The 16,915-nt window shown below is 41.0% G+C and overlaps 1 protein-coding gene across 1 annotated transcript in view; it reads left to right on the forward strand.

The window, feature by feature from the left end:
- LOC124711225 (serine/threonine-protein kinase Tao) overlaps positions 1–16,469 on the forward strand; it is a gene marked incomplete at its 5' end in the record, with an annotated part of 153,862 nt that extends 137,393 nt beyond the window's left edge. Inside the window, 3 exon segments of the mRNA XM_047241184.1 lie at positions 13,813–13,995; positions 14,173–14,291; positions 14,414–16,469. Of these exon segments, the coding sequence (XP_047097140.1) occupies positions 13,813–13,995; positions 14,173–14,291; positions 14,414–14,534 (423 nt within the window).
- Between the last annotated feature and the right edge of the window lie 446 nt (positions 16,470–16,915).

The raw sequence follows: 16,915 nt of genomic DNA on the forward strand, positions 1-16,915 counted from the left end.
CCACATTGGGATACAGGGAAACAACATGGCTGACAAAGCCACCAAGGAAGTATGTTGGGATGGTGCTGTCCATCAGTGTCCCATCTTGTTGCGTGCCATCATCTCATTTTCTGACACACGCATCATGTGTCAGTGGGAGACTGAATGGTTGCAGGTGGCAGAAAACAAACTGCAGTCACTCAAATCAACCACATGGGCATGGCAAACTTCATGTCAGCCTCACTGCTGGAAGGAGTTTGTGCTTATCAGACTGTGCATCGGACATAGCCCTTTAACACATGGCTTCCCCTTCTGATAGGAGCATCTACCACTCTGTGAAGTTTGTTATGTGCCACTTTCAGTTCAGCATATTTTGACAACGTGTGTCTTATGTATTACTAGAGCAGCCCTCAGTCTCAATGGAGATCAGCCCACCATCCTCACAGATACTGATTCTAGTGTTGCAAGAGGTGAACTTTTGTGAACTGTCAGGCCTCATCCCTAAGTTGGTTGGAACAGGAAGCAGACTTTAGTACATTAAAAACTGCTCCACATTTGGGGACAGCCTTTGTCCCCACCAATGAGATTGGAATGCTCGCTTTTCATGAGGGTGCTGATGACCATGATGTTGAGGGCCCCTGACATCAAATAATAATAATAATAGTTGTCCCTGTCTGCAACTTAACGTGTCACCTTTACGCTAAGTAGCAATCTGTCTTTCCCTTAAATTGTTGTACAGTCTTTCAGTGAGGTGTCATAAAGTTCTTTTCCCCATGATTTGATTAATTGGCCCTTCTTTTTTTATTCAGTCTACTCATTAAATTTTCAACATTATTTTGAGGCATGGCGTATCAGAAGCCTCTGTTCTTCCCATATTTTTGGGCATGACATATCAGAAGCCTCTATTCTTCCCATGTCCGTACAGCTCATCATCCCTGCTTGCTCGATGTATCTTTTGAATAATGCTGCAGAGATACTACAAATCTCTCTCATTCCCTTCTCAATTACTGCCTCCCTTCCATGTTTTAGGCTTTCAGAACTGCAGTCTGGATTCTGTGTGAGTTGTAGATAACCCTTTGCTCCCTGTATAAACATAAATTTGCCTTTCTCCAATCTACCTTTTTAAAATAAGGTGTAGTGTCAGTATTGCCTCACGCATACCTACATCTCTCTAGAACTGAAACTCATTTTCCTTTAGACCAGCTTCAACTAGTTTTTATGTTCTTCTGTATAGTTTGTGTTACTATTTTGTATGCATGACTTAAACAAATGGTTCATTAATATTCGCACCTGTCTTTGGAATTGGAGTTATTCCATTCATATTGATGTCTGAAAGTAATCTGCTGCTTCCTGTATGCTGCCTACCTGGTGGAACAGTTTTGTCACTGTCCTTTCCTGTAAGATTTGAATAATTCTTAGAGAATGTCATCTGTTCAAGGTGCCTTCTTGTTTTAACTGTCAGCTTCATTTTAAAAAAAAGGGGGGGGGGGGGGGGGGGGGCAAGGGCGGGCAAGCTTGCTTAATGCTTTCTGAGCACGTGAACTCTTGATGTTCATATTGCTACTTCTCTTCTACCCAAAGAATTTTTTTAAGTTTTCCCCTACACATCACCATTGTTTCATATATTAATGATGTAACAATAACTACACTTTGAAGGCTGCCACCCCTTCTCCACATTGAACAGCCCTCTTCCCTAAAGCCTGTGCAACAGCAGTAAACATATCTGCTTCACCACTGAATCCCTCAAAACTACAGAACAACTGTTCTTAGAATTTTCTCCTGCTACCCCACAGGTATTATTCATAAACATCTCCTGGGCAGTATGCTTCTCTTGGTAACTGACGATTACAGTTCTTGCTTCCAAAAGCTCCTAAGCATCCTCCTTGTCACCTAGTGCAATCCAGATCTCAGATGTCTCAGCACATTACTCCACCAAGGCAATTAATTTCTCCAGGCAAGCCTTAAATTAAATTATTTCCTATCAATACACTTACCATGCTATCCAGTGTCACCTTTCATTGGCCTCCTAACCTCCAAAACAGCTTAGTCAAACCATAAAAAAAAACCAAAACCATTACCCCAACATGAAGATTCTTACCATGCAATCATTCCAGCTGTAAAACCTGCCCCATGCACCCACTTACTCTGGCCCCACAACTGGTAAATCTTACAATATCAAAGACAAAATAACTTGTGAAACAAATAATCTTGTTGAGCACAGCTTTTTATGCAGTGTATTCAAAGACGAATGGTCAGTACTCAGGGATATGACAGGAATGATCATTCGAAGGAAGAAAGCCCAGTAAACATGGGCTGTAAAATGCGTACCTTAAGAACTGTGATCACTTTTTCATCTTCACTATGTAAAACATCTCTTGTACTGAAAAAGAGCGTTTAGCTCTTAAGGTGAGTATTTTAGAGCTCATGTTTACTAGACCTATTTTGCTTCGGATGACAGTTCCTGCCATATCCCTGAATAATGACCATACCGCACGTGACGCTGCAAAATCGGCTGAATGGGCATAGAACAATTGTCCACCTTGGGGATACTGAATATGCACTTCAGTATGACCCAAGGGGTCTGAGTACGTGCTACATCACTTGGGTTATTTTGATCCTCTCTCTTGAAGTCTGGAGATGGGAACTTGTCCTCCAAGACATCCTTGCATTGTGGCATCCTCCTAGATTTGACATCTGTTAGCACACATTCTTCTCTTTATACATTTTTTTTTAAATTTATCTTCATGTCTCATTATTTTGTGTTTTGCCCTTACTTTTTCAACTTTGTTCTTCTCCCTCCTTTGCCCCCCCCCCCCCCCCCCACACACACACACACACACACAAAGGCACATTTTTCTTATAGTTCATAATCACACTATTCATTTCTGTGTGTTTTGATCCATCTTAACTTCTTGTTCTGTCCTCATGATCTCTCGTATGAAGCTGGCACAATGCTTGCCAGTGTAAGGTCTTTGACCTCTTCCTCTCTCTGATAACTTCCCCTTCAGTTTTGTTTCTCCTATTCTTCACAACGGGTGGATCCCTCTCATCTTTGAATCTGAATGACCTACCTCTCCTTTGTAGCCTTCCGCAAGGTACCCCCGGAGGAATGAAGTAATGAGCGATGTGAATAAAAATAGCATCTACTAGTAGTCTATAGAGCCAAGATTTAGTGCAGACTGTTTGTGAAATGAATAATGCGAGGGTTGGAACTTAGTGGCGACTATTTATTCACAACTGATACAAAAGAGTTATATGTTTGCACCTGTTACTGTCTTTCAGAGTAGTCACCAGCATTGTGTAGAACCTGTTGCCAGCGATGTGGAAGGCATAGTATACCGTTAGCAGAGTCCGTTCTGTTGAAGGTGCGAATGGAGTGGTCTAAAGTTATGGTGGTTCTCATGTATGACTGTGATGGTGTTATCCTAATGCAGACCGTCAGTGCACAGTACTACTGTTCATTTATGGAGCATCACCTGCGGCCAGCTTTGCAAAAGAAGTGGCGACACTTTCTGCGCAACCCACCCATCATTTTGCACAACAATGCGCGGGTGCATACAGCGCAAGCTGTGGCTGCTCTGTTCTGTCTATGGGACTGGGAAGTACTGTACCATCCACCATACTCCCCGGATTTAAGTCCTTGTGACTTTGATTTGATTCCAAAGATGATGGAACCACTTTGTGGCATTTGCTTCAGTATTGTTCCAGAGATTCGACAGGCAGTAGACCGCTCCATTCACACCATCAACAGAACAGGCTGTGTTAATGTCATACTACACCTTCCACATCGCTGGCAAGTGGTTCTACACAACACTGGTGACTACTTTGAAGGACAGTAACAGATGCAAACATGTAACTGTTTTGTATCAGTTGTGAATAAATAGTTGCCACTATTTAAGTTCCAACCCTCATAGAAGATAAGTCTAGGTAGATGTGTCCTGTTCAGTCATAAAATGCAACTAGATTCTACAGGACAAATACAACCCAAGGGCAAAGACACGTCTTGTTTTTCGCTGTGAGTCAGCGTTCGCCTGTTCGCAACAAATCACAGCTATTCTGTTTCTGCACTCCAACCCTACCTCAACCCCTATCCTCTCGGTCCATTTTACTCCTACCAAACATTAGTTGCATGTAGAGAGGATCATGAGGTGCAGGTCATGCTGGTTTAAGAGCCAATTATCGACATGTCTTCCAGTGAAAGTGAAGATGACGACAAGACTACAGCTGACAAAGCACTGTGTATGTGAGGACGATTGTGTTATAAAAATATAGAATACTGAGAATAGTGTCAGAAAAGAAGAATGCATGGAATACTATTGCACAAGAATACTACCACTAAGCTGGCTCACATTACAGTGTTGCACTGCTTAATAAGTTCTTCATTAATATGAAGAGTCAAATAAAAGAGACAACGGATCTGGAAGAAACAGGAAATAAACTGGTTAAACTTACAGATAGGGAACAGGACTTACTGGTTGCTCTCCCAGAAAGGTAATCCTGTTTTTAGAAATGTTCCAGGAGCTATTTCTATTGGTGTTAAGACATGATAGAAATGAAAATCAGAGGGTAATGTCATACACAGGTATGTGTTCAGTTGTTGCTCCTGTGACATCAAAATCGACAACCTCAACACATATTCCACATATGAAAGCCCTTACAGCGTATGAAACTGAAGAAACAAAAAACTTACCTTTATCACAATGTCAGAGACTTGTATTGTGAAACAACTGCAATTACAGAATCTTCAAATAGAGAATGAAAAGAGAAAGATACAAAAAGCTGCAGAGGACAAATCTACTCAAATATTGTATTCTTAAATGTTTTGTATTAGCATGTTCATTTCTTTATTATCTGAAAGAAAGAAATAAAAATGCAAGTTGTTCATTGTTGTTGCTCTCTTGTAATTAAACAACTATTACTTATAATTACATTACTTACATGTTGCTTATTACAGCTAAGTAAATCTGAGCACTTGCAGCCGCTTCTGTTCACCACAAACCTTGCTTCCACTGCTCTCCAGCTGTCTGTTGGCAGGCTTGTCTTCATCAGGAATCTCACCTTCTTCTTCTTCTTCTTCTTCTTCAGTAGCAGCATGTTTCCTGTCCTCCACTGAAAGTGGTCTTTCGGGTGCGTAGAGATTTTGTGCAGTACAGCCCATGCTAATATTAGGTTGGGGACACACAGTAAAACATTTTATACATTTGTCAATATTCAGCAATCATTGCTTCAGTTAACCAAGGGCTCCTCTCCATTATTGCTCTTCCTCTGGTGTCCAGTAAATTGAATTAACACTGATCAGTATTTCCTGCTGGCTTAAGTGGAGTGATTAACCAAAGAGATATTCCATACCATGAATTGCCAAGTCAGCAAGTAAACATCCCCATTGTAGCCTGAAATTATATTTCTAATTGGGCTACATCTCCATATTGTAGCATGTGCATGCTGTCAGGCCATTCTGCACTTTAACTAGTAAATTTCTCACCAGCATCTACAATGGCCTGCACATTAACAGAAGGCATAACTTCCACGATTTGTGTGTTCATCACTATGTAATGCTGGTTTTCTAGTATCTATTTGGTTGCAATTTGGAGTCTGTATAACAGTTGGCATTTAAAATATTTTTTGCCATTCTAGCTTACCTGTGTTAATTTCCTGCACTTTAGACAGGAATCAAATCCAGTTGTGAGCTTCCAAAACTATGATCCATAATGTTGTTCACTGTTTCGCATGCTGTTGTCCAGTCGACTTCAAAACCCTTGGCCAAATTGGTCTGGAAACCCAACAAAGGATTTCCAACCATTTATGGGAAATCAGGGTTGCATCTTGTGTTTCATGGACGTACTGGTTTGAATTCTAAGTTAAAAAATCTACATTTTCAGTTTCAGAGTGAAACAGCCCTTTAGGTTTACTAACGTCCCTCCAAATCTGATAATATTTCTCATGTCTGACCGGCAGGAACATCATCACACCAGAGACTAACGAACAATGATGAAGAGGTAGCATGCCTTACCACTGTCTAATGATTAGCCTGGATGTATCTTACAAGGAACCCTTTAAGTGGGAGATCGCATCTTCAATCTTTTAGTAAGGCTATTGCAAAAATGTTGTGTCAACAACTGTGACAGGAAAAATATTTTATGCTAATGACTCATCATGTACATCTGGAGGGTTACAGAAAATGAGTGTCCCTTTGGTGCAAAGATTAACCTTCTATGGGATATATGTATTATATGTATTACACTTCACAAAATTGACATCGTCAGCATTCAAGAAATGTTCGAAACAACTCATTAACTTGCACCATAAACACCAAATGAAAAATGCGTGCCGCAGTGATTACAAAGGCTTGGACCACCAAGATCACAGGTGTACTCCTTGGGAGTTAAAAACGATACAAGGTGTTCAACTAGGTATCCACTCTTAAAGAATGCATATAGAATCATATTGGTGTAACTGAGTGATGAGAGCTGTTGGAATGTGCCGACATGGAAACAGTCTATCATGGACATTACCATGAAACTGATTGTCCTTTAAGGCGCAGCTGCAGATACTGCAATAATATGTTTTATAGGCACAGAAAAAACAAGCATCCAGAGGCTGAATTTGACCAGTGGTTTCAGGTGGTATGGGTTGCAATGTCATTCACTTTTCAGGAGGGATAGTTTCCTTTAAAAAGAGTGTGATTTTTATACACAGACCAGGAATCAAGTCATGGCAAGTTGTTTTGATCATCTGTTGGGCAAAAGCAGTGCTCATGGCATACTTCTAGTTCTCTTATGCCCATTTTCCCACTTTTGCTTGCTGTGACATAAATATTCCTTACTGCCCTTGCAAAATCGTGCACACGAGAATACCGTATTTACTCGAATCTAAGTCGCACCTGATAAATGAGACTCGAAATTCAAGGGGAGAGAAAAGTTTTAGACCGCACCTCCAAATTGAACAAAAGCTTAACAATTAAGCTTTACCAAGTAGCCATTGCTATGTGTCAGGCGCTCCGTCCTTATTTGTAAGGGGACCCTGCCTTTTTCACATGCTTCGTTTGGTTTAAATCGATTGCTTATTTTGCTTTGACCTGATAAGTGCCATTCTCTTTGTTATAGGTGTTTACGTCACTCTAAGCTGAAACTGCATTATTTTAATGCGTCGTGCGTTGTTTGACGCATTCTGACAATGAGTGGTCTGTCGCCGCTCTCATAAGCGAAACAATGGCAAGAGACTATTTGTTGTTACTTACACTGCTGCTTTCTTTGATAATGATCAACAAGAACCAAATAATAGAATGAATATGATGGATGATGTTCTGAATGAGAGATTAGTGAAAATTTTTCCCAGTTTGTAAATCTTTGCAGACGCCTCTTTAGTACATTACATTCTGGACACAAATTAGTCATCTTAGATTTAAAAATCTAGTCAGTTACCGTGCTTCATTTCTGACTGTATCACCATTCAGCATAAGAATAATACGAATATAAACATGACATGATATGTATATTTTTCTGCATTTTGTGTTGTCTCACTCTAGTTTCATAGTTTATTAGGCAGACATGATTTAATTGAGATAGCAGCAAACACGAAAGAATACATGGCATAATGTTTACATTCTTCTACCTTTTCTTTTAATTTATTTACTGACGCTGAGGTTTTGGCGCCAGTATTTATCTGTGTGCTTGCAAAGCATTCCTGTGTAGCGCTACATATATTCGATGGCAGAAGTTAGTTGTGGTGGCACCTACCAACATTTTTCAGACCTTCCGCTTACTTTGCACTTGATTCTAAGCCGCAGGCAGTTTTTTGGATTACAAAAACTGGGAAAAAAGTGCAGCTTAGATTTGACTAAATACGGTAAATCATAGAGGGCCGAGCACCTCTGACAACTTCTCGCAGCACAATAAATAACTTTCCAGACAATTTTCCATCCAGATTAACAATCAGTATTATTGTATATGAATGCATTAAGGCATTGATGTTAGTTGATTTTGATACAACTCTCTTGGTACCTCTAATTTCCAGGGTTTCTTTTACATGCGTTTCCCCTTCTATCCCAATTGGTCGAAGTTGAAAACAAATCCCTTACCAAACGATGGGCTAAGTTTGTTTATATCATCTAAAATTTTTCGGGTCAATTCCACAGTTTGCCATTCATCATTAAGTTGACACTTTGAAATTATGTCTTGCATTTCATTAATACTGTTTGAAGTTACGCATATGTCCACTGCTTCCCTTAAAGTCAATGTAATTTATGTTATGTGCAATTTGATGTGCATAAAGTAGTAAGTCACTGTCATGCATATCTCATAAACTGTATTGAGGATCCTTGAAACATGCAGACACCACCTTTTATAGCAAGTGCGTCTTGTCATCCCTTGAATACCCAGAGTTGTTCTTATGCACTACAGGTCACATTGCTGTGGAGTTATTCGAATTCTGTTCATAATTGTTTTTTATTATGCTGTGGATGATTTTTCATGTATGTAAGTATGTTTTGTACCAATATTATGAAAAGGAAAGTTGCTACTCACCATATAGTGGAGATGCTGAGTCGCAGATAGGCACAACAAAAAGACCGTCACAAATAAAGCTTTCGGCCATTAAGGCCTTTGTCCACACACACACACACACACACACACACAAAATAACTGCAAGATCAGGCAACTGAAACCACTCTTCTGCCTGAGACTGAAGTTGTGTGTGTGTGTGTGTGTGTGTGTGGGCAGGCGCCCCTCAACTGCACAGTCATCAATGCCTATACAAAGTCCCAGTTTTTACACAGTCCAGTTTTTTCCCCCTCTTCACAGTCCAATCTACCCACTGTTATGAATGAAGGCGGTGGTGGTGATGATGACAACAACAACAACGACAACACAAATGCCCAGTCCCCGCCCAGAGAAAACCCCCAACCTGGCCAGGAATCGAACATGGGACCCCATCATCTAGAGGCAGCAACACTAGCCATTAGACCACGAGCTGCAGATACATTCCATCCTGGATTTTCCCTTGTTTGATTGTTTTTAATACCTCGGACAATGAATGTCCTCTACTATGTTTCACTGGAGATGGGATTTGTGCCTCTCTGCCCAACAAGGATGATGAACTACATAGCTCGACATCTATTTCAGTATTACTTTCACTTATTTAGCACATATCGTCGTCATTGCATTCCTCTTGTGCATTATCCACACAATCGAATGTATATGACACAACACATTCCACTAACTCATGTTACAGATATGCAAATATTCCATATCCCACTTCTTTCTCCCTCCGCGAAATTCCTTGGATTCTTTCTGGTGAAATGTAAACTGTGGCAACTACTGTTGTAGATATAATTCAGTGTTTGCTCTATTTATTGTTCCACTTTGTATCAACACCACCAGCACTGCAGCACTGTTCTGAGTTACCTACCGACTAAGCAGTTCAACTATGCTCTGTAGCCTCATGCTGTGCTCACTGTCAGGAACCCCCCTCCCCAGTCCCACCCCCATTGCCACCGCATGGGGCTCGCCACGCTTTGGTGGGTTCATGCTTGGCTACCATGGGACCCCAGCCTTTGCAGCATCTTTTGCCTTCCATGCTGAATTCTAACCCCTAGCTATTCTTTTTTCCCTACGTTGGGGAAAATGTCTGGGATGTTGTTGGAAGTGTGTTCTGCATATTCAGTCCCTGATATCACAACAGTCTCTCCACTGTCTTTCATTCCTTCTTTCTTTTTTTTTTTTCATTCCCCTTCTCCTATCCTTCCTCCTTCCTTTGCTCCAGTGTTTGAGGTTCCTCATTTTCTTCTTACTCCCTGTTCACTCCTGAAGACCAGCCCATGCGTCTGATGCGTAACAGTTGACTGGGTAACGCGTAATTCTCAGCCCCTTGGTTGACATGTAAGTTTCGCACACACACCCTGATAAAGGCCATTCCCAGGGAGGGGTGATTGCCTCAGCAGCTACCTTCCTAAATTGCCAGTTGGCCCTTCTGTCAGGTGCTCGGGAGGTCTTTTTTGCCATCATTGTCTACCAAACATAAACGAAATGAGGCAAATGATTCAAAGACCCTTCCAGCTGCACCACAGTGCTTCATTGTTTCTCGTACTGAAGACAGTCAACCCTTCGCAATGGTAAATCCGTTTGTTATTCAGAAAAGTGTTGATCTAATTGCTGGCCTTGCGAAATTCTGCCCTCGCTTATGAAAAGGCACTTTGCTTTTGGAGACTACTTCTGATTCTCAAGCGCAACAACTGCTTGCAGCTTCATTCCTGTATGGCTATCCTGATTGTGTCGAGGTCCATCAGATGCTGAATGGCTGCTCAATGCCCTCACTGAGGCACAAATCCAAACATACTTCTCTGATCAGGGTGTCATTGCAGTTTATCGGGTGATGAAAAATTAGATGTGGGTGATGAACAGTTAGATGCATCCTTTGTGCCCACGGGTACGTTTTTCCTTACTTTTGGTAGAGTGATTCTTCAGTCAAACATCAAAGCAGGCTTTGAAGTTATCAGAGTACAACCACACTCGAGAATCCTGTCGACACCCTGCCAAATGTGTAACCTGTGGTAAGGGTGCTCATGAGGGTAATTGTCTGCCTACTTTTCCCCACTGTATCAACTGCAATGGCGACTGTCCCATGTATCTCGATGAGCGGGCTGTCCAGGAGGCAGGGTGAATAAAAAAATGCCTTAGCTGGTCACTCACAAGTTGTTGACTAGTTGGAAACCTATGTTCTTCCATCTGGCAACTACAGTACTGTTCAGCTACACCTCACTCCATGAAGGATGTGGCCATGCAGAGATGCGACCTCAAATTTAGCACCGCAGTTGTGAAATTGAACAGCATCGTGATAGCATCCCTATCTCCTTCTCCAGCTGTGCAACATGCCATCAAACTTTCGCAGAAGCCGATGAACTACCGCTGTCCTATCACTGTGACTTTTTAGTCAGCAAATATGCATGTTGTTTGCCTGTCACGTATGACCACCCATGCAATGCCTCCTCCTTCGATGACTCCTTTGATCTCCAGTGTGGGGCATGTCCATCTTCTCTGTTACCTCCTGGAGTTCACTTGTGGCTCTTGTTCCGGCAGCTTAACTTCACACTACCTGCCACTTTTCTGAGGGATGTGAACCCTTCAGCACCTTGGCTCTGTGCAGTGTCCTGTGTTCACCTTAGCCTTCATTTGCATCTTAAGGACACTACTCTTGCGCCACTCTGTCATCTTCAGTTTCACGACTTTCACACTGTAGTGGCAACTTCTGCCACCGAAAATATCAGGATGACCAAATGTAGTGGGAAGACAGCGAATGTAGTGGATGGGTGCCAGGAGTTGCCATATTAAAACTTGTCGAGAACTTTCCAAATGATTTATTAGTTTCCACTACAGTGCCCCGTTCACCTCGGTCCACGTCACAGGGTCCTACAATGCTGAGGCCATCACCCCAGCGCAATGCGCTTCTGTGTTGGCCTTGTAGGACTGCGTCATCAGGGCTGCACCTGCAGCGGGCTCAGCGGTCTTCTTTCCCATTGACTCAGCACTGCTCTGCTGGGAGCCGCCAAGTGGCCCGCTGCTTCCTTCCTCACCGGGGTAGCTGAAATCGCAGCAACTGCAAGCATCTGCCATCCGGCGTTCAAATATGCGGCCCTCGCCTCAGGATGTCTCCGGCGTGTGTCGGGAGCCGAGACGACTGCCCACGGTAGCGAGCTGAAGAGTGGCCTGCCGCTGGCTGGCTGTGGACCCCACGTCGGCCTCAGAGGGTCGAACCAACAACCCACCGTGGACTGGGACACTGGCGCCCCATCTGCTGCTGCGTGTAGCCCGGCAGTGTGACACACCCCACTGTCCAGGAGAGCTGCCACACTTGAATGAATCTAGTTAGAAACGTACACCTATTTAAATGCGGCTGTGCGCCTCTGTTTCACTAAAATGCCGCTTTATGTCACATACGCGTAACATGCTAGGTTGGCCAGTGGCCCCCTTCTGCCTGTGACTTGCGCCATGCAAACTGCTGGGTGTGCCTAATCCGGCAGTTCTACACCCCTGTGGCCTCTATTTGCCTTTGCAACTGCTGGTATGCGTAACTCACTGCAATCCGGCCCGCACGTGGCTGTAACTTGTGGCGCTACAGCACAGAACTCTGCAATTGTACATTTGTGTACGCTGATAGTTCTCGGACTGACTGTAGTGTTAGGTGTAACTTCGTCAGTGGCAGCTATATTTTTCGATATCGGCTTCCGGAACACTACTGAGTATTTACAGCAGAGCTCTTCATCCTGTATCAGGCCACACAGTAGATCCAGTGACAGGATTTTCAGTTGCATCATCTGCTCACTCTCTCAGTGCCCTTCAAAACCTCTGTGTGCTGTACACTGTCCATCCCTTAGTGCAGTAGGTCAAGGAAAGCTACCACGTGATCAGTCTTGAGGGAGCCCCTGTGATGTTTATGTGGGTTCCTCGCCACATCGGTCTGACAGGAAATGAGGTCTCTGATGCTGCTGCTGAGGCTGCAGTTCTCGTACCTCAGCCCGCTAGTTCTTACATTCCCTCCAGTGATCTCTGTATTGCTGTCTGCCAGCAGGTGGTGTCACTTTGGCATCATTACTGGTCCTCCCTTCTTGGGAACAAGTTTAGGTTATTAAGCCTCTCCCCGTGGCTTTGACAACCTGCTATCGGCCCTCTCACCATGAGGGGATTATTTTAGCTAGGTTGCATATTGGGCACTGTCTTTTTATGCATGATGCTCCCCGACTACTTTGTGCTCATTGCCCTCAACCTTTGATGTTCTGCCATTTCCTGATGGCATGCCTTTTTTTACCCACTTATGTTCTCAGTTGTGCTTGCCATGTGAGTTACCGGCCATTTTAGCAAACGACGCGCGGGCTGTCAACCATGTTTTACTTTTTATCCGTTGTAGCAATATGGTGAAGGGCATTTAATCTTTAATTAAGGACCTCTGTTTCTCTGTGGCATACTTTATAGACCTTTCTTCATGTCCCTGTTTTCTCTTCCGTTGATTGGGATTAACATGTAATCGTTTTTAACGCCACTCTTTGTCTTCGCGTTCTACAGTTCTGACATGGGTGCATATGAACCTAGTTGTTTTTGTACCTAAAACAAAACAAAACACGACCTGTTGCTATTAGTAACCAATATTAAGCTGCATGGTAGTAAATATGTGAGGGTGTCGAATACCATAAACATCGTCAGCCTTTTGCAATTTTACTATCGAGGGTTCCTTGTCAGCTTTAAAACTTGACTATACTCTTTATTGACGGCTTAAATCCAGCCCGTCCAGAAAAGCCTAGGTATATCTTGGCATAACACTTCCATGTGGTGAGTAGCAATCTATCATTTTCATAATATTGCTTATCTGTGATGATGAATACAGGCCATTGAGATTTAATATGGCTCTGAAACATATAATTTTGTATGGTTCATAATATTTTTGTTATTCCTTCCGTGAGTATTGGCAGTAGCAAATATTTTCTTCTCCAGAAGTAAAGTACTTGCAACATTTTTTTTCTTATATTTTTTTAACTTAGCTAAAAGTTTCAACTGTGGAAATTGACTTTGTTGAAATTTGTCTGTTGCTCCTCATCTGCCGTTTGTGTGGGCATACTTAACAGTTAGTTGTTTAAACACAATGTAGTATATATTTTGTGTCTTAATGGCGAGGACTCTTATTTTAGTGTGCGTGCACGTATTGGTACACATGCACGAGTTAATCAAATTTTAATTAAAGGTAGCAGTTTGTGCAGTTTTATTATACAATTCATAATGTTGGATATTTTCCCAACATATCAGTGTTTTGGCAATATACTTACCCAATGATGTAATTGGTTTGCTGCAGATTCGGCTTGATGAGTCTCAGGAGGTGGAATGCCACCATTTGAAAGAGCGTCTACACTATGAGCTGGAAATCCTAATGGCCTACCAGTCAAAGAATAAAATGCAAGCAGAGGCGCAACGAAATAGAGAACGAAAGGAACTGGAAGATCGTGTGTCTGTACGACGAGCTTTACTTGAGCAAAAGGTTTGTAACATCAACAATGAAATTAATTTTTCATTGCTTTCCCATGATGCATTGCTATGACAGGTCGTGTTTGAAACATTGGAAACAAGACAGACATATCTGTACAATACATCGTGTAAACTGGTCAGAAATAAGTTTAGTAGGGAATGGGGTAATAACTGTGTGTCTTCTTTTTAGATGGACGTGGAAACTAGACAGTTTGAGCAAGAACGAGATGAAAGGATTAGGCTGTTGCATGAACGACATGAGAGGGAACTGGAACAGTTTGATGAGGAGTCTGCTCGACTTGGATTCAGGTGAACATTAGTATAATAACTGTCCAATATGTTCATTGGTTCTGAAAGCCTTTAATTCTCCTCCATTTGTAATACAACAGCTTGTGATACTATTAATTAATTTATTTATTTTTAATTTACAGTGCTCTGGCAATAGCAGAGGCTCCAAAGGAAGCCTATCCTGATGAAGAAAGTCTTTCAGGTAGCATGTTGAGCCTTGCACACAGCAATAGTTCAACATCATTCCCACCTGGAAGTCTTTAGCATATGCTTGATCATTTCCCTTGATCATTCATAAATCCACCTAAGCTCCTATCTGCCACCCATTTAAGTACCCACCTTTGCCCTGTGCCAATTGGCTGTTAACAGCTAGCACAGGTAAATAATTTAATGAGCAAAAAATGGCAGTGGTATGAATTCAGAGAAATGCAAGCTCAGGTGTTGGATGTAGTTAAGAATTTGACTGACAGCCTCGTATTTCTTATAATAAGAAGCATTGACGGTTTCCCCGTGCTCTGCCAGTTTTACTCTTTGGAAATTGGTTATGAGACTATTTTATTACTTGTGTTTATTTAATTACTGGGCTGTAGCCTTGGCTATTGAAAGCTACTGAGCATTTTGATTATACAGACTGCATAGCTTGTAATGTTCTCTTATTCCAATTGCGCATTCAGTTTACAGCGCATTTGTTTGATAGATAATTATACAGATGTATTTGTACGATACCGACAGTGTGGTTGTCCTAAGTTTCATTGTGTCAATTATTATAAAAGCAGTGTAACATTCCATTTGTTCCAGTAATAGACTCACAAGTGCTTGCAAAACTGAAGAAGTATAGCGGCTTCTATAATTTTTTAATTCTGTGAATTAAACGGTACTGTTCAGAAAGAATTTCTCTGTCACATGCTGATTAAGTGTATTGACACATTATGGGACTTTAGAATCAGCCAAAAATTGTGGAAGATACTGAACCACCATATCTGGTGTGCAGTATTCTAAGTCAAAAATAAACAGAATTTGTGTCTTGTATTATTATATAGACTTACTGTTTACCTTTTTCTTCCCTCCCTTTCCTTTACATCTAAGGTAAACCAGAGGAAATCTTTTATTGTGCTTAAAAGAATATGTGCAACATATGCATGTAAACAGCTTATGAGAGATTCTGGTATACCATTACTTCCAGTTATGGTACTATGATTAAGTCTCCTCTTTTTTGTGAAATTAGTATTAATTTGTATTGTTCAGTTGTACAAATGGAATCCTGAATTGCATGTGAATCGAAATTTACGTGGTTGTATGTCATATTTGAAAGTAACAAAGAAGTTAACATAATGCAGATGCATTGTATTGGGGAAAGAAGCTTCAGTCGTTCAGCAGAGAGAGGTGGCAAGGAAAAATATGTAACTGGAGATTGTAATCATCTTTTTTAGAAAAAAAATTAATGTTAATTTGCCCCTTAATGTTTCCCAAAGATGGTTTCTTATTGGACAACATAATATTGATGTAGATTTAGGCTCATGTTGTATTGAAACTTATTTAATTCTCCACTTTATTTGTTCAACGTTGACTGTTTTTAAAGCTTTGCATTAAAGTATCTTCCTGTAATGTGAGAAAGCTGTAGGGTTTGATGCATACCTGCAGAGTACTTGAAGGTGGATTGAAATAGTTATATGAAGCATAATCAAAAAGAAATATCATTGAACACCCAGTAACACTATGATGAAAACCTTAAACTGGTATACCAGTGACAGAAAATTGTTGCTCGTAAAAGTCAACAGGATGTTGTAACAATAATGCCAAATTTCTAAAAGCCCTTTTATTGCCAGTTGGCATGCTGAAGTTGATGTAAAAATATTCAAATGTCACTAAGTTAGTTACCAACATTTTATCACTTTGTATTACCAATGTGTGATGATATCTTGTGCAAAGGTAGTATATTTGCAGAGCTCATAAGTTTTATTTATTGTATCATTTTCCATGACACATAGCTTATCATAATTTTTTCTGTCTTCTGAAATGAAATGTAATCCTTGAAATAACATACAGTGATTGACACATGCTAATATTTGAATGTTTTTCATATGTAGTCATTCACATAGCCACTTTGTGGCATAAATTCACTCAGCAAGACGTATGCTGTCCTCATCTGCCATGTAAAGATGTACATAAGTAAATAAAGTACATAATTTTTAAATAGATTTTGGTGCTTACTACAATTTTTAGCTGTTGTTGGTTGTCTTGGGATCAACAATTTTACAGAAAGCTCAAAAATCCAGTCATTGTATTAATTTTCTGAGAGAATAAGTAAATTCAAATTTTTTGTGTCTATTGTTTTATGCATATATCAAAACGTATGTGTTTCTATCCCTACAGCATGATCATATCCTTGAGCTTCATATTTGGGAGACTTTTTTTTTTAGTGGGGGTGGGGTGGGGTGTCATCATTTGTAATCAGCTATGAGTAGTGGCTGTATCTTTGCCACAGTTGCAATACCTGCCAAAAAATATTGTGGTTGACCTTCTAAAAGATGTGATCATAAGCATAAGGTTCATTTCCTAACAGCCATGTGTTTGCTCAAATATAGTTTTTGATTATTTCATATAATTCCCTTATCATTCTGTTCATTTGATTGTCACTTTTATTT

This window comes from Schistocerca piceifrons, chromosome 8, assembly GCF_021461385.2.
Source record: "Schistocerca piceifrons isolate TAMUIC-IGC-003096 chromosome 8, iqSchPice1.1, whole genome shotgun sequence".
In the NCBI taxonomy this organism is placed as follows: Eukaryota; Metazoa; Arthropoda; class Insecta; order Orthoptera; family Acrididae; genus Schistocerca; species Schistocerca piceifrons.